Source organism: Xiphophorus maculatus, chromosome 18 (genome assembly GCF_002775205.1).
Source record: "Xiphophorus maculatus strain JP 163 A chromosome 18, X_maculatus-5.0-male, whole genome shotgun sequence".
Taxonomy (NCBI): Eukaryota; Metazoa; Chordata; class Actinopteri; order Cyprinodontiformes; family Poeciliidae; genus Xiphophorus; species Xiphophorus maculatus.
Window position 1 is genome coordinate 7,355,753 of NC_036460.1, and position 23,793 is coordinate 7,379,545.

At 35.6% G+C, this 23,793-nt stretch overlaps 2 protein-coding genes across 3 annotated transcripts in view; one reads left to right on the plus strand and one right to left on the minus strand.

The window, feature by feature from the left end:
• Window positions 1–2,597, minus strand: part of fndc3a (fibronectin type III domain containing 3A) — a 63,122-nt gene extending 60,525 nt beyond the window's left edge. For both annotated transcript variants that reach the window (XM_014475898.2, XM_023350979.1), the window contains exon 1: window positions 2,149–2,597. The gene's annotated coding sequence lies outside the window, so the exon portion shown is untranslated. The remainder of the gene's footprint in view (window positions 1–2,148) is intronic.
• A 3,685-nt stretch (window positions 2,598–6,282) lies between these two features.
• On the plus strand, window positions 6,283–22,279 carry rcbtb2 (RCC1 and BTB domain containing protein 2). Its single transcript, XM_005796828.3, has 12 exons — window positions 6,283–6,445; window positions 7,546–7,685; window positions 8,965–9,115; window positions 10,457–10,623; window positions 10,715–10,873; window positions 11,573–11,680; window positions 11,762–11,904; window positions 12,522–12,712; window positions 13,777–13,903; window positions 17,304–17,443; window positions 19,322–19,452; window positions 19,551–22,279. Exons 2-12 carry the CDS (start codon window positions 7,560–7,562, stop codon window positions 19,689–19,691), a joined length of 1,584 nt encoding a protein of 527 aa, XP_005796885.1. The 5' UTR covers window positions 6,283–6,445; window positions 7,546–7,559; the 3' UTR covers window positions 19,692–22,279.
• The last annotated feature ends 1,514 nt before the right edge of the window (window positions 22,280–23,793 follow it).

The following is a 23,793-nucleotide window of genomic DNA, read 5'->3' on the forward strand; positions in this document are numbered from 1 at the left end:
ATAAACTTGCAAAGGGTTGAATATAAAGTTACGAGTTATTAGACATTTACTTTATCCACTAAAAGACAGTAAATTAATCAAAACTTATATGTAGAAAGTTTTGTGGGAATCCCTTTAATGAGTTTTGGAATGAAGCAGTTTTTGTGATTTTGGGTCACTAATTACACACATATTTAAACATAAATTGAGGCACAAAGTATATCAACAATGTAGCTGTTTTGACTTTAACCATCACACACAAACTTGCCTGATGATTAATTTAATATTCTAACAAATCAGGTTTTTTTTTTTCTTTTTGAGATGGTGTCAGGCAATGTGACAATCAAAAGGGGAGGGTGAAATGTGCATTAATCATAATTGATACTGACATTGCATAATTTACTAATAATATTGCAACCACATAATTTAACTAAGCAGCCCTAATATGAACAATGCTTGAATAGTGTTTGAATACATATATTATGTCTAACATAATATGCAAGTCAGAACAACAAATCAAATTTGCTTCTTATTTCTGTACTTCACAGAAACCATGCTATTGTATTGCTTTTTTTTTTATTTTCACTTTGGCCAACATTAATATTGCATAAGGTCACTGCACAATCTATTCCAAAACTTTGCTTTGCAAACAAAACTGTAAGTACTTTTTAATTTTGCAGCAATGAATTCTACTAAGTTCTATAATAATAGATACATATGTAACTATTAGCAAACCTCTGGCTGCAGCTTGTGGACAATTTCCTTGATTTATGCCAACATTAGTAGCTACTCCCCCCCTTCAAGAGCATCTTTTTATTTGATTTAGTGAATCCCTATATACTGCGACAAACTGGCGACCTGTCCAGGGTGTACCCAACCTCTGACCCGGAACTTTAGCTGGAGATAGGCACCAGCACCCCTCCTGATCCCTACTAGGGAAAAGGGTGTACAGAAAATAGATGGATCCCAATATAAGGATGTGACTGTAACAGAATTTGCGCTCAATTTCTTTGAATTCATGTGAAAAACATATCTGAATATTTTTAAAAAGTTTTGGTCCAACAAAGTTTGATTTATTCAAACACAAGTTCAATTTATCAATTAAACCTAAAAGGTCTGTGGTGCAATAATGTCTTTGATTATGTACGTTAAAAAAAATAAAAAAATAAGCTGATTTAAAAGGTGTGGATATGCTACATGAGTTACAGATAGTTTAAATAAATAGAACATTAGTCTTACAATTTAACTATATTTCATTTAAAAATAAATGAAAGCAATGTGGCTTTTTGTTTTAAAGCAGAATATTTTATTACAACCTACATTAACAAAGGTGTATGAATTAAGTCAAATGAAAACCACTAAAACTCCTTTAGGTCTTTTAACCCCGATCTTGACATAGTCTTGGTTTCACTTTAATGTTGTGTGAATCAACTTGCAAATAACTCGTTTGTAAAACTAAAATTGTGCTATCAAACCTATAAATATAGATCAACTCACCTAACAGAAACCAATCCCTCAACCATGTAAAAAAAAAACATGTTTTTCACGCTGTTTAAACTATCTTAATGTAATATTTTAGCTCACCCCAGTCTGTTAAACTGCACAATACAAATGCCAAAAGTGTTCCACTACTAACTTTTACTAAATTGTCAAATATTTAGGCATACGACTCAGCTAAAAACTGCCTCGAGTTTGTTTAAAGTTCTACTGAAACCCAAACCTAAAGCAGAAGTTCTGCTGCAACACCTGGAAACCATGTGTTCTGCAGACATGTAACAGCTGGCCATCAATTCAGGGAACCCATTAGAGAGGCTTGTTGTTTTGCTCTCTTTGCCAACACCTTCTTTGTGTGACGCTACAATATTTTTCAATCAATGCAATTATTGACATAAACGTCATAAAAAACACTAATAATATTCAGGGTCTGTGCTTCTTATTTTGTTAGCTAAGTTAAGCAGCCAGCGTGCAGCTAACTGAAGTGGCTACAGGTGTCTACTTAGCGTTATGTCATAGCTATCTATTATCCAAGTCTAACACAACCTTTCAGTCAGCACACTGACACATAATGACCTTACTGTGAATTTAGAGATTCTTTAATAAACGGGAGGGGTTCATACATTATTGACTGTCGCAGCAGAAGTGGGGAATGTTACAGCTAATGTTACTCACTCAGTCAGTTGGCACAGCAGCAGCAGTCTTGACTGGCACGCCGATGCACAATGATGTTTCCAACACAAGCTCTTCCTGGGAACCTTTAAATGTCAGCAGGCTACAAGCTCCAGCTATCTTCTGCGACACCTGAGACTGAGACTTCGCTAGCTACCTGGATAAACACAAGAAAAGGCTAAATGTGTCATGCTAGCATTAGCTGCCTAATGCTACCTAGCAAAATAGTTCGCGAGATGATGATGATGTGCTTTTTTCTCGTCGTGTGAGCGACGGCGTCTCTGTGCTAACTGCGCCCTAATCAGATCAGAGCTAACCAGTCAACGACGACGAAGCGTAGCTGGCAGTTTTATCGAGATAACTTTCCATCCACAGCCTTGCTCCACGAATAATAAAAAGCAGGAATTTTGTTTGCTGGAGCTTAGCGCGCATGCGCGTTCGAGTAACTCTGACGAATCCCCTTTAATTCCAAGATAAAGAAAAGAAAATATGCACAAGGTAGTCATACAGAGGTTAACTACCTTCGTAGGTGTATGTGGGGTAAATTTGTGCTGACATTAATGAACCTCGTTTGTTTGCACACTTTTCTGTTGATTTTAAGGGGCACGCTATGGTTGACGTGTCTTAGAGCGGTTCGTCCAAGTCAGCCACAGACAAACAAATGTGTGCAAAGGGAGATAGCTTTTATTTTGACTTGCATTTGTAACTCTGCTGTATAATAACTAAACATTGTATTCTTTCTTAAAAATCTTAATCTAATCTAAATACTCAGTTCCCACACAAACTTACTCAGGTTATGTGTAAACATGTTAAGGTTCTAAATTCACAAAAATTAAAGGTTAAAACAGTAATATATATGTTAAACTGCATAAGCAAAAGAATTCTTTGAACTCTTTCATAATTTTCACAAGCTGCATTAAATTTCATAGGAATTTTATGCAGACAGAGTTATCTTATGTTAAACAAAAAGGATAAGTAGGTGTTCCAAAAAAAAAGTGATGCACATTCTTCAGCCCACTTTAATTAGATGCCTCTAAATAAAATAAAATCTAACAAATTTATTTTATATGTGCTTATTTTCAGCACAAACGATCCTTTAAAAAAAAGACCTCAGAGATTTGTTAAGAGAACCTTTTATTGTTTATTATAAACAATAAAATGCAGACCAATGAGCACAGACAGAGCAAGGATAAAGGTGCAAAGAAGTTAACAGGGTCAGGTTATAAAACAGTATTCAAAGCTTTGCAGATCTCACAAATCTCATTCAATGGGGAAGCAGAAAGTGTATGGTACAAACTGAAAACTGGTGGCCATCCACCTGAACTGACATTCCTGTGAAGGAGAGCACTAAAAGCATTCAGGAGGCCTGTTGTTTGAGATCTAAAGTTCCACTGGTAGGATTTGGATTTAAAGACATTTATCAGTCATACACAACACAAACCACTCTGTGGAAGAGTGGCAAGAAGAAAGGCATAAAATTCAAATTTAAAGTTTACTGTAGGCCATATAAGGATCACAGGAATCACGTTGAAAATGGCGATCTGGTCAAATGAGACTAAAACTGCACTGTTACCCAACATGAAAAAACATTGCTTGATGAAAAACTATTATGAAAGATGAAGGTGGAATCATCATGTAGAGATGCTTGTTTTCAGGAGCACATGATAGCTGATCAGGGCTTCTTTCATCTTACTTTTGATTAAATAGGTGAAAATTACAGTCTATCTATCTATCTATCTATCTATCTATCTATCTATCTATCTATCTATCTATCTATCTATCTATCTATCTATCTATCTATCTATCTATCTATCTATCTATCTATCTATCTATCTATCTATCTATCTATCTATCTATCTATCTATCTATCTATCTATCTATCTATCTATCTATCTATCTATCTATCTATCTATCTATCTATCTATCTATCTATCTATCTATCTATCTATCTATCTATCTATCTATCTATCTATCTATCTATCTAATTGTCTGTCTGTCTATTTTTTTGTGTCTAAATAAAAAGGATTGATTGATTCATTACAATGTGTAAGGCATTTGTATGTCACCCATAGAGGAGGGTGTTCACACACATAAATGGGTTCAAAAGTATGAAATGCAAAAAGCTGAAATGTATAATCCAGTATTTCGTGGCCCCCATAATTAGTCCCAGACACGTTTTGTTTTGTACTTATATTGAATATGCGTCAGATATTCACAAATACGCGCATTGTTTTGCCCCCCTCCCCCTCCACCACGCACAAATATCAGATTATCTAGAACTCCCCCTGCTGGGCATATCAGCGTATTTAGAAATAATAAAAAATGAAGAGTTTTGTTCTCTGTGATTGATTAAAAGTTGAGCAAGTACCTGGGCTTTTAGGTAAATACTTTAGATAAGGTAATGTTGTTCAAATTCTATTACCTGTTCTCTTTTTAGTTATGTTTGTACTATTGGTGTAGTACATTTGTGAAAAAAGAAAATACAGATTTAGAAAGTGTGAGGTAGATTGGCATAAGGGACACTCCAGCACATTTTTGTGGAATCAAATCAGTCTGATTTATACTTTCCTTAGAAAATTCCTTAGAAAATCTATAAGTTGTAACATTTCTGATTTATGCAAACAGTGTTTCAAGTATGAGCCATTCCATTAAGAGAAATCTGACTGCCCAAAAGCATACATTCTTTGTGGATTATTATGATTTCCTCCGGCGGCTGACTCATTTTGAATTTGCCTAATAAAATTATTCAGTGGAGCAGGAACCAAAGTGTGCACCATAACAGACTACTCAGTAGGAGAGCTGAGAGCTTTCATAGTCACAGCTGTGCAGGAGGAAGCTTGTTATTTCTGAAGAGTTAAAATAAATGTGAGTAGTCCAGATTAATAAATATATAGCATTTACTGATGACTTACATTATGATATCCTTACAAGATGTTTAGCATGTATGAGTTTAGGGAGAGCTCTACTGCCTTGTAGCATGATGTCTTTTCATTTTTTTAAATTAGTATCATTATAAGAAATTAAAATATAGCAAGCATACAGCGGACAGTATACCAGAGAAGTAACAACAACAGCCAGCGGTCATTCTGAAATCAGTTAAAAAGACTGAAGCGAGATAACAAATTTCAGAGTTTTGATTGTTTTTGAACAAGGTAGTAAATCAAAAGTAGCTATCTGGATCAATCTTAAAATCATAAAGCAAGAAACTTTCATATTGAATTCACATCCATCCATCCATCCATCCATCCATCCATCCATCCATCCATCCATCCATCCATCCATCCATCCATCCATCCATCCATCCATCCATCCATCCATCCATCCATCCCTTCCTCCCTCCCTCCCTCCCTCGTTCTTTCAGTCATGACCCAAAGCTCATGACCATAGATGAGGGTAGGAACGTAGATCAACCGGTAAATCGAGATAATAAACCAGAAGTGGTGCATAAATTTGTTCTTAAAAGGTTCTAGAATGCTTGAAAGAATGACCTTAATCACAATATTGAAATTAGTCACAACATTATATTTTGTAACAAACTCATTGTATAAGAATAAAGTACATGATTAAATAATTGGCTAACCAGTCAAATTGTAGCCTGGGGTCTTTCTGAATGCTGTCACTGTGCATGTTGCCCAGGTCACACAGTCAATAAACATGAAAAGATAGGTACCAACACTTCTCTCTCTCCTCTCATATAGATTATTATGCACACACAGTTTATGTTGCACTTAATAGAACTTAAAATGAATGTTACATAAACCACTACAAAATATAAAAGGACATTTATAAAAATACAAAAGTATATTTGTCGTTATAGCCTACTAACAATACCTACATGAAAACTAGTGTAATCACTGCAGTTTCCCAAGCATCAGAAAATTGCCACAACTTAAGTGAAATATGAACTGTCTAAACTGTCACATATGTTTTTTTTTTCATGAAGACTTCAGTAAGTTAACAACTGTTAATATTTTTAACTTACGTTACTACTGTAAAATACAAAATGGGGAAATCAGTGCTTAGATTAACAAGAGATCATTTGTAGTGCAACCTTATGTATGTTCAGTAGCCTCGTTGCTGTCGAAGTTCCTATCTCCGAGCTTCCGTGAAGCCACCACCAGGCGACAGGAAGTAAACTGTTGGACCGCTTTGCTTTTCTTCAGGACGGTGATGTAGCCACCAAAGCTAGCTATGACAACCGACAGCCGCTGCCAATATGATTCTCTCTGCAATGTTTAAGTTTCCCTGTTGATAAGAAAACGACTTTAAAGAAGAAACAGCAGCTGCAATAACTGTCACGGTAACGTCAACAGTTTAAACCTTCCCAGTAACTACGAGACTCTTTATGCTAAGCTCTGTGGTGTTTTGGTGCAAACTTTATTGTTGCTAACTTGTTTGATGGAGGGTCTTTATTTGTATGTTTTCAGCATATGAAGTGATGGCAAACCATGGGTGATGACTGAATTTATGCTAAATGCTGTTTGAAATGATTACTTATGAGGCGACAGCCGAACGATTCCTATTATTCATTAAAACTTCCTCGTTAGTGTTTGAAGAACTTTGTTTTGGCGTTGAACATTGCTTGATCAGCCTCATTCTACTGTGTTCGTTTCACTGACAGCAATGTATTATTATGTTGTAGTAATTTGTCAACACTTTTGAAACATTCAATAACACACTTTCAACTATTGAGAATGGAATTCGTTTTAATAATCAGGGATGCTACTCATTGACACATTGATATTAATCGTTTTTGTCCATCCATCAATCCATCAATGGATTGATGGATTTCGTCCATCAATCCATCCACATCAGAGAATAATCATCTATATGTCTGTGTATCCATCCATTCATCCATTCGTCCATCCATCAATCAATCCATCAAACGTTAATCTTAAAAAAAGTTATTTAATTAGTAAAAATAATAACCCAGACATTGATCGCAAGGTATTTACATCTCACCGTCTTAGTGGAATGCAAACTTAACTCAGCAGTGGTGTGAAACAAAGTTATCTTGTAGTTACTTACTTGTAGCTGGAAGACTGGACTTGTAAAACACTGATATTAGGACGATTTAAAAAACTGGTTGATCAGCCAGTGTGCTCTCTTTTTTTCACCTCCAAAAGTACTGTTTTTATTTCACAAATACCCAGATGAGTATTTTTGATCTACGGAAATGATTGTATTTTAAATAGTAGTTATCTGCTATGTTATTCAGGATGTCAGAGAAATGCATTGGAGTGGTAAATATACTGACATGGAGAGGGTATAGAATGTTCTCCAGGTTTTCTGTACAAATATGAGGGTGACAGATATTTTTCTGAATACTGGAAATAATGAAAAACTATAAGAACCATAATTACCTAAATGCTCTGTTTTCTCTGTGTTATCTTGTCACAGCTGAGCTGAGTAGCATGCTGGACGTGGGGAAGTGGCCAGTGTTTGCACTCCTTCCTCCTGAGGAACTACGGCTTATCCGCCAGGCTTGTGTCTTCGGTAGTGCTGCTAACGAAGCTCTCTATGTTACTGTTAATGATGAGGTAAGGCTCAGGCTTTTAGCAAAGGCACCTTAATCCTACTGCTTGGACGGAGGTGTGCTGGCCTGACTTGATAGACCTAACCTACTTTGAGGATATTGATTTGATCGTTTCTTTTTCGTGTCAACAGAAGGGGAAAAACAATGCTTTAAGATCTTGATTCTCAAGTTGAGATGAGGGGCAGTTCTCGGCAGAGAGATAAGCAGATAGAATGAGACTATCTTTAGCCATATTGGCCTAATACCCCAGCATGCTCTATATTTAACCATCTGTGCATCCATGTTTGTTCATTCCTACATGTGGACTAAACAGGTAACAGTTTCAAGCAAGTATACATTTGTCCTGTTAATGGTAAAATTTCCATGGTGGCAGATTTACATTATTATTATTTCTTAGTAAACATGCCCCTTATAGGTTATTGGACGTAATAATAATAATAATAATAATAATAATAATAATAATAATAATAATAATAATAATAATAATAATAATAATAATAATAAAATAATAATAGGAATGCAAAGATGCAAAGTTCATTTTATGGTTTGAACTAAATTATTATTTAATCTCGTACATTCTATGTACTCTTCTAGTAGAACTTTTCTGTTGGGCAAAACTTCATTATGTTCAGTGTTTTGAAGCAGTAGAGGCTACCACTAACTAGCTGCTAATACACAAATTTGGATAAAGGGAAAAATATTAAAAGGAACAGTAACTGTCTTTAACTAAAATAAGAATGTCACAATATCTATAGTTAATCGAACAATTAATACCATTACTCTTTCTTAAATTTATTCATAAATTTGTCTTAAATTGGAGTTGATGAAACTTGCAGAAACCCTATCTAAGGACCTAGTCAATTGCTGCAATTCCTCCTCCTCTTATAACAATAAGCTGAATAATGGCTATACCAACAAATCGCATAACAAAATACGTAAACCCTGACATAATTTATGTTTATAATTTCCATGCAGTAGCAGCATGTTAGCATTATTATTGATAATTATAACAACAATAATATAAGTATGTCAATAAAAAATAAAGATATTATGATCATTTTACTGTAGCTCTATGACATAACAACACCAACAACCATAACAACAACAATAATAATAGATTTTTATTTTAATTAAATACTTATTGCTTCTTATTTCATACAAAAAAATCTTTTCAAGATCAAAGACCTTTTAATCTCAGTCAGTATTGCAGTAGTAATATGTGGCATATATGTACAGTTTCTTTGCAGCAACATGACTTGAGCTGTGATGTTTGGTGTTTGCAGGTCTTTGCCTTAGGCACCAACTGTAGTGGCTGCTTAGGCCTTGGAGACCTTCAAAGCACTATTGAGCCGCGCAGGATTGATATCTTGTGCGGAAAGAAGATTGTGTCCCTGAGCTATGGTACAGGACCGCATGTGGTTATCGCCACTGCAGGTAATCAGTTCCCAACACAATACTTCAGAAAATCTTTATTTGACCTCCAGGTGAAATTGTAATAGCAGGTAGAGGAAGAGAAACCAAAACAAATAACAACACATGTTTTTACAGTGACTTGTAAAAGTATTCGTATTGATATTTGTCACATTTTATGCTGCAGTGATTATTTGTGAAGTGAAATTGCACTTTTAAGTCTTGTGGGTGTGTCTGTACCAACTTAGAACATTTAGAGATTGATTTGTTTTAACCATTCTTCTTTGCCAACTTTTGGTCAAACACGTTCAAATTTCATTGTGTGTTTGTAAATGGCATGTTTCAATCTCGCCTCTGATTCTCAGTTGGTTTGATATCTGGACTTTGACTGGACCATTCCAACACATAAGCATGACTTCACATAAACCTTTTTCATTGTGCCTTATGGAGTTTATGTTAAAGGATGTTCAGTCCCGCAGTTTTAGCGTGATGCTCAGGATGAGCATTGCAGATGTCACGGTCGGACAGCAGGGAAGCGGCAGGGTTAAAGCCTCAGACATGTTTTTTTTTTTTTTTTTGCAGGTTTAGTTTGACCAGGTTCTCTGTACTGCTGAAGAAATTTCTTGTTAAAACATAGTGCTGCCACCACCATGTTTCATCATGGGAATTATGTTTGGAGTGATGTGCTGTGCATTTAGCACAGTATGGCTTTCTTTCAACGATGACTTTCTTGCCTGTCTCCCATAATCATAATAAAGGATGCTTAATACAAAATGCACATCACAGTTCTCACATTTTTTTTATCAGTTAAAAAAATGAGAAATACAAAAGTGGTGTGTCTTGTGTTTCAGTTCACAAATTTGCACAAATTTGTTCATCATGTAAAATTCCAATAAAATACATTAAAGTTAATATTAGTAGTGTGAGAAGAGAAGATACAATGAGAGTCATGGGGTATGAATAGTCTAGCATTGCATTGTTTGTACTACCAATCCCATCTAAATGTTTAAAATTGATAAATATTAAGGTGCAGTTATTTATTAAGTCACATTGAAATAATTAATTTTGTTTTCCATTTAAAGTCACATTAATTTGAATTACAAGACAAGATTGTTGTGTGTGTATGTTTGTATGTGTTTTTCTTTTATTCTCACAATTTGTTTTTTCTATAAAAAAGTGTCTTAAACCTCTCTTTCCAGCTAATGGGTTTCAAGCTCTGTTAATCTGATTTTATTGATTGCATATGTTGGGTATAATGCCAGACCTCAGCTATAAGTCATCTGACTTGGATTACTTCTTATCTTGTGTTTAGAAAATATTAACCACTTTGACAACATAAATATAAGTTTTCCTGCTGCTGTGTAGACGGGGAGGTGTTCGCCTGGGGTCACAATGGCTACAGCCAGCTGGGAAATGGGACCACCAACCATGGTCTGACCCCTGCCCTGGTCTCCACCAACCTAATCAGCAAGAGGGTGACAGAAGTGGCCTGTGGCTCCCACCACACCATCGCTCTCACAAGTGATGGAGAGGTAAGTCTTCCCCTCTTGCCTTCTCACTTTTCGTTGTGTTAATCTGTATTTTTTTTTGGACTGTGAACTCTTTTTTTTCATCTGTGACCAGGTGTATGCGTGGGGCTACAACAACTCGGGCCAAGTAGGATCTGGGTCGACTGCCAATCAGCCAACACCACGTCGGGTTAGCAGCTGTCTGCAGAACAAAGTGGTGGTCAACATAGCCTGTGGCCAGCTCTGCTCGATGGCTGTCCTGGATAATGGAGAGGTACCATAATGTGCTGCTTTGATATGAGAATAATACCTTTACACTAGTGTGTCCTATGTATTGATACCTCATAAACCTAAAACTTTAAGTTGTGTTGTTGTAATTTCATGTAACAGACCAACTAAACTGTAAAGTGGTAGTGTTTATTCAATACTTTGTATAATCACATTTTTTTGTTTTGGGGTTGTATCTGTGCCAGCTTTTAACATGTAAACATTAGGGATGGACCAATAAATCATCCAACCAATATATTGGATCAGGTTTTCTCAATTTTGAGTGGTCTGCGATTGGTTGATACTCGTATAAGGAGCCAATCTTATCGACAGATTTCTTTTTTTTTAATTCTTTGAGAAGATTACAAGAGCTTATTATCACCTCTAGTTCACAGTTCCAGTCTGTGATCAATTACAAAATTTCTTCCCTTTACCATTTCCATTTATATCAACAAAACAAAACAAAAAAGGAACATGAACACCAAGGGGAAATAAGGGGGTACTGTTCTGAAAAGATGTTACTTTTATGTACATAACTATAAGGAAATTATATAGCAAATAGACTCTTTCTGAAATATAAACCAGTGCTTTTTACCATTTCTTTTTAATCAATCCAATATTCTTGCATGTTCTGTTTGATTTCTACAGTATTTTATAATATTGTTTAAGATTATTTTATAATACACCTCATATGTATTTTCTGTAGATTTATGGTTGGGGCTACAACTGCAATGGGCAGCTGGGTTTGGGAAACAACGGAAATCAGCAAACTCCATGCAGAATCGCTGCTCTGCAAGGTGTCAACATTGTTCAGGTAAGAATCCAAAGTGTCAGAAACCTTTATAAAACTATCTTTTATATTCTTTCTGAATGTATTGTTCACTTCCAAATTTAGGTGGCATGTGGATATGCGCACACATTGACACTTACGGATGAGGGATTTGTTTATGCGTGGGGAGCCAACTCCTATGGACAGCTGGGAACAGGCAATAAAAGTAACCAAGCGCTCCCCATCCTAATAAATACAGACAAGGAAAGGTTAGTAAATTGTTTGCACTGTGTTGCTAAGTAATCACACCAGCTTACCGGAGCTTCCATATCAATGAGGGTTATTGACTCCAAGCAAATTATTTTTACCTGTAAAATTATCCTTATAGTGCCTTGTGGAAGTATCCATACCCACTGAAATTTGAAACATTTTGTCATGTTATAAAAACAAAAATTATGTTGTCTAATTGTGATAACACAAAATCAAATCAAATTAAGTCTGAAAAGTGTGGCATGCAATTCAATGAATTTGCATTCAGCCCTCTTTTAATAAATAAAATCCAGAAATTTGTTTCTGAGTGAAACAAATTTCCCTCAGAAGTCAAACCCACCACGATATGACCGTCCACATAAACAAGGAGAGAATTGGCTTCATGAAAAATTGCGGTGGATTATGAACATATAACATTCCTAATGTTTAAAAACCTCAAATTATTTTATTTTCATGTCATAGAGCATGAAATTCCAATGAAAATATTAAAGCTTGTGGCTATAATGTAAAAAAGTACATTTAAAGTATATGAGCACTTTGCAGGGCGCTGTAACTTAGACTTGTGCTCCTTATGTTAGAAGGTTGAACTGGGTTTGAATTGAGATTTTCTGCCCAGGATGGTGGAGGTAGCTGCCTGTCACACCAGCCACACGTCAGCTGCTAAGACGCAGAGCGGGCAGGTCCTGATGTGGGGTCAGTGTCGAGGTCAGGCCGTGTCCAGCCCTCATCTTACCCACTTCAGCAGCACTGATGACGTGTTTGCCTGCTTCGCCACGCCGGCCGTCACGTGGCACCTTCTCTCAGTGGGTAAGACTCCTGCAGAAACAAAAAAATTGTTAAAAAAAAAGGCTCCCAGATGTCCACAGTTCTTAATAATTCAGGGATTTAGCTGAATACTTAAAATTGTTCTCATTGCCATATTTCCCCTCTTGACCTTTTTAGAAGAAGGGGTCTGCCGGGTACTAGTACTCCTCAATAATTAAGGGATATTTGTTGAATACTTGAAATTGCTGCCATAGTTATCTTTAACCTTTGACCTGTTAGAGATACTCATTCAGGAGGCACATGTTTTTGTGTCATAAGTGCAAATTCCTGGAAGTGGTCTAAGAAATAAACAGGAAATCCTGTTTCCTCACTGTGTCAAGTCAAGCAAGTGTTTATGAACTCTGCTTTCAACAGTGTTACTTTTAGTTTACGGCCCATTTTGTGAAGCTAATGGCACCCAACAGTTAAATTACAAATACACTCTCATGTGTGCAGCATTTACTATTATTTTCATGTGCAGTTTTTATTTTATTACCCATTCAGCCCCAATGTTGTGTGCAGGCCCTTACAAATAAATTCATATTTTACAGCAGCATAATTTCTTACAGAATTTATTTTTTTAGAAAAGATAATTGACTTAATATAATAATTAATATAACTTATAATAACAATTGTAACTGATGAAAGATAGAAATGTATACATTTTAAGTTAATCACAATCACAGAAATGTTTTTATTGACCATAACTTCCTGTTTTGCAACAACATCAGCTTGATATGACACTAGAGTCTGTTTATCCCATTCTTCAAAACGGAAAGATGGGAAAACTTTGTAGTAAAGGTGTTTCAGTAAATAGTTTCTGGCCCAAACGGACCTGGTTTTAACTTCCAAAATTTGGAACTGTGAGAAACTATCCTGGACAAGCACCCATATTTTATTTTGCCTTCACTCAAAATGAGCAAGATGGAAGAGAAGATTTTTAAAAAATGTTGAACGCTTACTGTTGGATAATCATAGATAACTCTGGCAGTGTGTAGTCACCAAGTCAGATGGGACTTTAAAATACAGCTAAAAACATTAAAGATAACCTCTTGTTTTTTTGCCAGATGGAGATGACTACCTGACAGTTGCCCAGTCTTTGAAGAAGGAGTTTGACAGTCCAGAGATTTCTGACCTTAAGTTCTTAGTTGATGGGAAGTGCATATATGTTCACAAAGCTCTTCTGAAGATCAGGTAGGAAAAATTAAAAGGTCGTTTGATTAATGGTTGTTTTGTTTTCACACTTTTTGCAAACTGACATGAACTCTTTTGATTCAAAATTTAGACAAATTTACTACAATTTACAAGTAGTAAATCTAGAGAGTGTTGTTTGGTGAGAAGTGCTATAGCTGCAGAGTTTGAGTCAAATATCTGCAGCAATTTGTTTCCTTTTGTCCTCTGTCCAGGGATTTGTTCTTGTCACATGAGGGTTCAGATGTTTTCTTCTTGTTAGAAATGTTATTAGATATTACAGATTGTTAGATAATTGTACATAGATAATATCAACAAAAAAAGCAGAGCAAAAACAAATTGAGCATGAACTCTTGTACTTGAACGGTATTTGCTGGACAGTGTTCCCTGTCAGTAAAAGGGAAGCGGGGAGCAGCCTATTGTTTCCCGTGTTTCTTTTTATAACCACACTTGAAAAACACAGTGTGTGCATTCCAGTCCCTTGCTCTTTTGCACTGTCAGGAGGAAGGAGCCGGACTGTCTCCACAGTCAACAAAGTGCACACACTCACAGAAATAATGCCTGGGGCGCAAAACCTCTACTTTGACCATATCTCATGCTAACATGTTAAAGACACTTTAGAGACGAGGAGTCTGTTGATTGTTCTCCTGTGTCCTTGGGAGGCAATGACAGCAGCTGTGTTTATGCCCAGTTGAGGCTGATAGTGAAGGGGGCAGCTAAAAGACAAAAAAGTGTCTAAAGTATCATAACAGACTGAAAAATATAGTGAGTTATAACATCCATAGATGTCAAGTTAAGAGTACACCGATTGCAGCTTTCTAGTTACCAATTTTTAAAAAACCTGACCTGCTGATTCCAATTTTGTCCAATATAATTTTTTTGTTGCTAAATATAGCAACAAAATTGCTACGTTGGCAACAGTAGGGTAGCTATTGTTTGGTCGGTTAGTCAGCCATCTCACACAGCAAAACAAAATGGTAGAGTATCTGATTTTCAGACTTTGGCAGAGAAAGATAAGATCAGTTTTTTATGCAAGTATTGGCCGATCTCCTAAAATGATGGAAATCGGGTCAATTTATTAGTCAGTTCATTTTTTGGTGAACCCCTACTTTCTGCATACTTTGAAAATACAAAGACAAAAACAATTCCACAGGCAAACTTACATTGCATGCTCTTCATCACGCAAACTAAATATTAGATCATTTTTCTTTAATCTAAGGTTTATGATCTCTCTATAAACCTTTGCAAAGACAGCTGTGTAAAACAAAAAATCATCATACATTCAAAAACAAACAGTAAATGTACCATTGATGGCATTCTTGCTATAACAGTGCATTTGATGGAAAGTGAAATGATGTGTCCACCTGCTACACAGGGGCAATCTGTTGCTGTGAATTGTAGAAATTATTTCCTGGAGTATGTTCTTTATGACGGCTGAGATGTTGGATCGAGCTCGGCTGTCCCTGCTGTGCGTCATGGAGCAGATGTGACGGATTGTTTGTTTGGTAATGTCACGTTCCATCCTGGCACAGACGTCTCCAGGCTGAATCCCGTGATTCTTCCAGGTTTATGAGAGAAGTTATTGACACTGCTGCTGCTCCCCCAGCAGACCAAAGCTCAGAATATACTGAATATAGTTTCTATTTGAGATATGAGGATGATTTCCACCATTTTACAGCAAACATGAGAGGATATGTAGTCTGTAGGCTCATTTGATTCGCGCACACGACTTGAGTTTTGATCCCCCAGTCAGGCGTTACTCAGCATAGCTTAAAGCACGTCTTATGCTGTTTTGATATTATTGATTTATTCCATCACATCAATAGGTAACATAAGCAACAAAGGAATATGCCTTTTCAATATTTTTGTGCATCTTAATAATTTATTCATTCATTAAACTTGATCAGTTTATTAGGCACAAAATAATTGTTGAAAACCTTCATAAGTGTTAATGATAAATGATAAGCAACAACAGGCATATTGAATACAAAATGCTGGAGTCAGGAAATACACCTCAATGCTGTATCAGTAACAAAATTGCTGCACCGTTGCATCAGTACCAAGATTATTAGTATCTTTGTCACAATATCTACATGTAGAACATTCATGGTAAGATTTTGATACTGCAAGATTTTCCAAAAATGTGCAGCCATAATATTTCCATCAGAAACAAAGTTGTTTCATTTTTGAATGAGCAGCAAACTGGCTGCTTTGTTGTATCAATAAAAAAGTTGTTGTAGGGAAATCTGACTTGACTGCAGTAAACAGTCCAGTGTAACATCAAGCAAAACTGTTTTTCATATCCTGTTTGCTTTATTTTATCATTAGATTCTCGAGTCAGATTGCACTAAATGCAGACACTAACAGCCAGTCAAGTTCAGCAGTTAAGAGAAATTTGCATGTAGTTTTGCATGATTTTGCAATTGTGTTCCCTACAATAGCCAACTGAAACAGATGCAGAATGGATTTAAGTCTCGGAGCAAAATGTTTTATTTTTTTTACTGTTTAAATTAAGAGGAAACTCCAGGTTCTGAACCAATTGGGCATAACTTGGAGCTTTAAAAGTGACCAATCATGCTGGGATGAAGGGTTATGTCTCCAAATTGCTTTTTAACTGAGTATTTGAAGATAAAAAAAAACAGACTGATGTAAAAAATGTTTCACATTCTGAAATTACTACGTGTGTCTCGACATTTATATTACTAGCCTGTAGTTTTATCACAGCAAGACAGAAACAGTTGTGCACGATTGCATCCAGTTAATTTGTCTTCAAAAAAGTAAAGTGTTTTGTTTTTATTGTGGGGTAGTGTCTGTGTGCTTGCTTGCCACTTCCTCCTTGTGTTTTTACAGAGGATGTTATCACGGTCCACTTGCTGTCTTATGTCTGCTGCATTTGACTAAATCTAAGCAGACTATTTCTCTTGATGCAATTCTCAATCCAGATACTTTTTCCTTTTGTTAAACAGAAGCTAAAGAGTTTCAGAGCCACTGAAACTATGTAGAATCATTCATTTTAGGTGTGGCATGCTTTCCTGTTTTATGTTTTAGCTGTCTTTTCTAAATTTTCTGCATTTTCAGTCTCATCTCATTTCTATCTTCCCTGCTATAACTCCTCCAGTACTGCCATGTTTTTTTCCATCTGATTCAACCTTGTTGTCCTTTAGGCTTCTGAATGCCTCGCGCCCAGCTGTGATCCCTTTTGTATTTGGTCTTTTGAAGTCTAGGAATTGGTTTGATCTTGAGGCACACTGGAATCTTGTGAATAATCAGACTGAGCATTGACTTATGAACAGCAGCTATGTTTATGTAATTTGTAACAGATAAGCAAACAAATGCTCAGTTACTGCTCTGTTATCTTTCTTCCTGTCATAATAGCAGTCTGTTCTTCTTTTCCCCTCTCTAGGTGTGAGCATTTCCGTACTTTGTTGAATGAAACAGATGAAGATGTTATAGAAATTCACCAGTTCTCATATTTAGTGTACAAAGCCTTCCTGGAGTATCTCTATACAGACAATATTAACCTGCCACCAGAGGATGCTATTGGTAAGCATAAACGTGGACAGATGTGGTTTAAGATCAGATTATGATGGTATATATATACCCATTGAATTCATTTATATTTTGCCACATTGCAATCACAAACCCTTTGTGCTTCATGCCGGTTGTAAAGTAAGAACTAGAAGACTGCAGCGAGTGAATCTGGAGCGTCATGTGGCTTTATTGGCCCTCCACATGTGTTTTATTAACATTAGTCAAAAATGAAATTGAAATTAGCAAAAGAACATGTTTTTCATTGCATGTTTCTGAGCAATATTTGCTTGTTTTTGCATTAGAATCAGAATGGCATATAAAAAAATGTAAGAGTCGGCACATTGCGTTTTTGATTAATGTTCTTTAAGTTCCGTTACAAAATAAAATTCTTTTATCTAAAACCAAAAAGACAAATGTAATTCTGGTTATTTAACTGAAAACATATATGCAGTAAAAGCTTATAAAACTTGGTAAGTAATGAACGTTTTTAGAAGTGATGTGCAAACTTCTGCTAATGTGCTAACAGCTGAGCTAATATCTCATTTTGTGCTTTCGAGTTTCTGCCAACTTTGAAAATGTTTAGTGCATTTAGCTTTTCTTATATCATTTTTCCTGATAAATTCTGAAACACTAATTTAGTTGGCTCCTTTGTAAGCTTTCAGTTGAATAAAGTTTTCCATCTGTGTTGAAATTTTGGTTATCGACTATTGAGGATTTTGAAATAGGTGAAGACTGCTTATGCAGCAGTTCTGTTTTGTCTCCTCACATTCTTTCCCTTCCCCCAAACCTCCAACAACCATTGCCAAAATAACTTTATTTCAAACAAGAAAAAATACAGGAATAATATCTAGCTCTTCATTATTATCTTCCACTAAATACCTTGTTGGTGTAGCAGTTTAAATCAAATTAAAATCAAATAAAATTTTATTTGTATAGAACATTTCAGCAACAAGGCATTTCAGACTGCTTAACATCATAAAAACACAAAAATACAAAGTCATAGAACACACTGTCAGCAATTGAACCATTACATGTTTGCTAATGCAGCTTTAACACTAGTGAAACTAATGTTTAGGATTAGCGCAACTAACATTTTAGTTAGCACAGACTGTTGTATTCAAACTTTTATTTTTTTTTAGTTATGATGATTTTCTGCTTACAGCTAATGAAAAGACAACAGTTAAGATTTAGAGTATTACCATAAAAACATTTTTAATGCGGAACTATGGCCTTAGTGAAAAGTATGTTTAATGCTTGTTTGTTTTTAAGCCAAAGGTCAGTTTTCCGCTAAACAGCTGTGGTTATTCAGAGATTAAATTACACACAGGTGGAGACAGCAGGTCTATCTGTTGATCCTTGATGCAGCTGTCAGAATCAACAGCTGCATCAAGGTTGGAAAAGGGGGCAAACCTTTGATATTTACCCCCTTTGGTTTCTGCTCATTTCCTGTCTGATTTCTGTGATTTGTGCCACAAAATCTGGCTTAAAAAATTATATACATTTGGATGTTAATACTAATTAAGAAACTTCTAGAGGGCATTGTGGTTTTAATTAGTGGCATCGTAGTAAAAAGTGCTACATACAATTGCAGTTAAAGATTTTTAATTGGAAAAAATTTAAAATCTTAATTTTATGTAAATTTTCTTCTATTTCACAATTAGGCACTACTTACACGTTTATCTTTCCTATTAAAAGATAAACATAAATCCTTGTAAAATTCACAAAATTGTCAATGGTGTCATAAAATTTCTTAAACAGAAGAAGCTGTAAATACACTGCTCAAAAAAATAAAGGGAACACTTAAACAGGTGTTTAACACTTAAAGTGTTCCCTTTATTTTTTTGAGCAGTATATATTCAGATGCTGTGGATTCGTTTCTCCTGTTTGCAGGGTTGCTTGACTTGGCAACGTTTTACCGAGAGATGAGGCTCAAAAGATTGTGTCAGGAAACTATCAAGCGGGGCATTTCTGAAGAGAACGCCATCACGCTGCTTTCTGCCGCCGTCAAGTATGAGGCTCGGGTAAGATCACTGCAGTGCGTTGACAGGGAGGTCCTGCACAGTAGCCTCTAGTCACTCATACTCCTCAGCACTCACCACATAGCCCTCTTCGTTTTTAGGACCTGGAGGAGTTCTGCTTCAAGTTTTGTGTCAACCATCTTACGGCTGTCACTCAGACCCAGGCTTTTGCAGACATGGATCATGACCTGCTCAAGAACTTCATTAGTAAGGCAAGCCGCTACGGGGCCTTCAAAAACTAAAGCGCCCCTGTAGCGATGGATTCTTGACAATATGTTTTAATTCTGCAAAAGGAGAGCTGACCAAAGTGAACATTGAGCTGTTCAGCTCTGCAAAGACTTGTTACTGGGGATGTAAACACTGAAGAGGCGAGTGGTTTCTGGTGGCAGTGGCTATCTGATCCTGCCGTGTTACTACTCTAAGCCTTGTCCAAACATGGTGAAGTGGCACAGAAGCATTGGGTTACTCTACTAATCCGGCCTTAACATGAAGAAGTACAGCAGAGGTTGCAGTTTGTCAGACGTGCATTACTAAGATCAAGCTTAACTGCGCCTCCATCTGCCTGGTTTAAAGCAGACATACAACAAACATACAAATGGATGCCTGTTTCTTAAAATGCTGTATGGTTATTTACATTTATCCCTATAAATGATAAATTTAAGGACTTTTAATTGCAAACTTCCAAATTCTGCTGGAAGCTTCGACTGAGCTTTAAAGCAATCAGTGAAAAATAAATCAGCCCTTCTTATTCTGCTGCAACCTACACATCAGTCAGTCGATATCTATCAGAGATACATGTGTATATACTGTATATATGTTTTCTGTTTTTACACTAATGTAAAGCAAAAGAAGACATGTGTGGTCATTAGAAATGGTTCCATCATATTGGGTGATCCAGTGGAAAGCTTCATACTCTGTTGTTTACAGAATCTAAGCTTATGAAGAGCAGAAAGTAGTGCAGAGTTGATATATCATGGAGAACCAATCACTGCTCAGAAATAAATTACTAGAAAGTTAATCATAAAACTTAGATTTTTTTTCATATTCCTTATGTTATTTGGATGCTTTGGTTCTCATAAATTTGAAAAGTGAGAATTTTGCAAAGCGTCCAAACTGTTCTGCTTATAATGCCCTATTTAGTATTTAGCAACTCTATAGTTATTGGCATCTCTGGTAAAGATGTGTTCAAAACTCTCGAGTGGAAGGATTGTTAACATGGAGAAACTGTGATTACATTCTTTGTTGCAGTTCTCTAACCATAAGCTTTGAAATTTGTTTTTCTTCTTCCTTCCTCACTGTTGGTTTTGTCTGCATCTACCCTTGCTTGTATGTTGAAGTTGTTTTAAACTTTTTGGGAGGTTATCTATTGTCTTGCTGCCATTTTCTGACATTAGCACACACCTAACTTACTTAAATGAAACATTCTTTTGTTTTCCCCACTTTAAAGACAGACTTTGGAAAAAAAAGAGCATGAACCAAACAGTAAGTCAATAATTACTGATTTGACTACTTTACCCTCTAATCTACTGTAGAGGTATGCATTGAAAATTCACAGTTTGCATCACTTTTGACTATGCAAACAAACAAAACATATTTTGGAACTGTAACTATGACAATATTTTTTTTTTGTCTTTTGGTATCTGATTTCCATTTCTGACCCAACTTTACAAAAAGCTTCACAGACACTAATTTTAGCAAATTTCAATTTTATTTAAGAATTATAAAATAATTTATAACAGCATTCAATAGTTTTTCTAACTCACTTTTTTCAAGCAGAGGTTATGTCACACTGTATGTGAGAAAGCCCTTGCTGTGCACCGCTAAACCTCTCTTTTTTTGCGCTGAACGTCTTGCTGTCGCTCACTCTTTCGCAGCCTGAAGGAACTGCAGACATTTCTTGACAAGTTGTAGCAAATACAACTTTTTACAGTTCTGCGTCCTCAGATTTATATTTTAAACACAATCCTGTTTTTGAAAATAGCTAAGTTTGAGTATTCTTTTTATATCAACAGCGTCCCATACAAAAAAGGCTTGATTACCTTATCCTGACATCTGGTGCTTTCAGTTATCTGAAAAGTAACACATTTTTCTTCCCATTTCTGGCTGGTCAGAGACGATCAAGTTGAAAATCATTTATCGGTTTCCTGCCAATTACTTACTAGAGCTCCATTAGATTTTCTTCTTTTTCTCGAAATCAAAAACCAAAAAGCAACACATATATTGCATCTTCATCCTGGGTGACAGTAATTGTAGAGGATGCTATATGTTTGACATCTTCAATTCAAAACAGTTTGCATGGTAATTTCAGATTTAATGAACAGTTTCACCACATCTTTTATTGTTTACTAATTTATGCCATCAGAACATGTTACAATTGCTGAGCAATTGTTAGCTAACACTTGGCCAGAATGGAAAAGAAATGTATTTTTTTTTAAATGCAAAAATTTACTTTTAATGAGCTTTATATGATGTGAACTGTGCAGCTGGAAATTGTGCTTTACTCACAACAAATATCACAAAATCCATGTTTACTGTTGCTGTGTGGATGAATTTAAATAGAACTGTCTTTTTTTTTGGTATGTTTACACAGATTTGTTTTTTAATTATTATTAATGTTATTGTTAAATCATTGTCAGCAGGTGTTTTTTTTTACAATAATATACCCTCTTACATCACCTTATGGTAACAGGTACTGCTAGTATTGCTTCAATAAGCAGTTTATATTGTTTAGAAAAATTGGATATAAAGAAATATCAGCTTGCTTTTACTTTGTATGATTGATGCTGATAATGTCTGATAGACATGCTGAAATAAATAACATAGTCATAAATTATTGGGTTTTTTTTCTTACTGCAGAGCACTCCATCCTTGTATGAGTTTTAATATAAGCATTAATCATCTTTTTTCTTAGTAAATCTATCTAATGTGGTTAAAGAGACAAAATTAACAGAATATGCTTGTAACAACTCACACAATGTTCTCATTCAAAGAAATCAACACATATCAGTCTATAAATAAAGTTATCCAGAGCTTTTCAATTGGATTCGAGTTTAATAATGAACTGAGTCACCTATATATTTTATATTATTTTTTTCTCAACTTAGTTTCGAGTTTCTTTTGCTTTGTTTAGGATCATTTGGTTCTGAGACATTCATTATCAAGAGTGTCCCAGTATATTTATCCAGTACCATACACTAAAAAGCAGCCTCATACCATGATGCTTCCACTTTTAAACTCTACTGTCGATATAGGTTGATATGAAATGCGTCGACATTTTTACTTCAAACTAGGCGTGCAGTGACATCCACACAGAGCAATTTTTGTCTCACATATTTTCCCAGGGTTTGATGGGATTACACCCATTTCTGATAGACTGACTTTCTGTAACATTCCTTCCTGTTTTAATAAAGGTGACAGAACAGCATGTTGTTGTTTTTTTTAATTTCATCTCCTGTTACTATTTGTAGTAACTTTCAGGAAACAGGAAGTACAGAATGGGCTTTACCCAGACAATAATTTGCATACATTCTTTTGATATGGGTGACATTGTCTCTAACTGCATGTTTACAATGTGATCTAACTGTCAGTGAAGAGAGAGATTGTTTGATTTGTAGTCTGGTTTCACATTCACATTTTCTTTTAGAAGGGTTCAATCAGTTGGATGAAAAACTTTAACTTGAACCATTTTTGACACATTTATGCCCGAGTGATATTCTGAGAAACGTGCAGATACACCTTACTGCATCTGCAGAAAAAGAAAGAATGCACAAGTGTACACATTTGAGAACTCTTAACTGAATACTCCAGCAAAATAAACTTTTTGTTAGAATCAACATTCTTTTTCTTCTGCAGAAAAAGAATGTTGATTCAGTGTCCACTCACTGTCTTTTGCAGTGAGTGGACATGCAGACAATGGCTCTAAATGGATTTCCTTTGTTATTTTCTAAATTTCATTAAAACTTATATTCTCTATCAAATTAATGGACAAAATTTTACTTTTTGTATTATTTGCATCTGTGGATTATATTGACACGATTGAAATTTCAGTATAAATACAGTATATTTATTGAGACCCGGTTTGATTGGTAAATGAAAGGATGCTCTTTGAACAATAACAAAAATGCAGCAACAACTTGCAAATGATTCCTCATAACAAGCTGAACTAAGTGTTCAGTTTGCCCGTGGTGTTGTCATTTACGCAGGAAGTGGTTACAGTGATCTAACTTGTCACGTGTTGCAACAACCTGGCACATGCATACACTCTCACACTGTGGTGCAAGATTCTTTCTGGAACAGCAATGTTTTGTATGTCTGACTTCAGACTTCCTGATATGTGCTGTGAAG

Coding starts and splice junctions, on each gene's coding strand:
- rcbtb2 (XM_005796828.3), top strand. CDS start 7,560: ATGCTGGACGTGGGGAAGTGGCCAGTGTTTGCACTCCTTCCTCCTGAG. Junction 11,681..11,761: donor AAGGTGTCAACATTGTTCAG/GTAAGAATCCAA, acceptor TTCCAAATTTAG/GTGGCATGTGGATATGCGCA. Junction 19,453..19,550: donor CCGTCAAGTATGAGGCTCGG/GTAAGATCACTG, acceptor CTTCGTTTTTAG/GACCTGGAGGAGTTCTGCTT.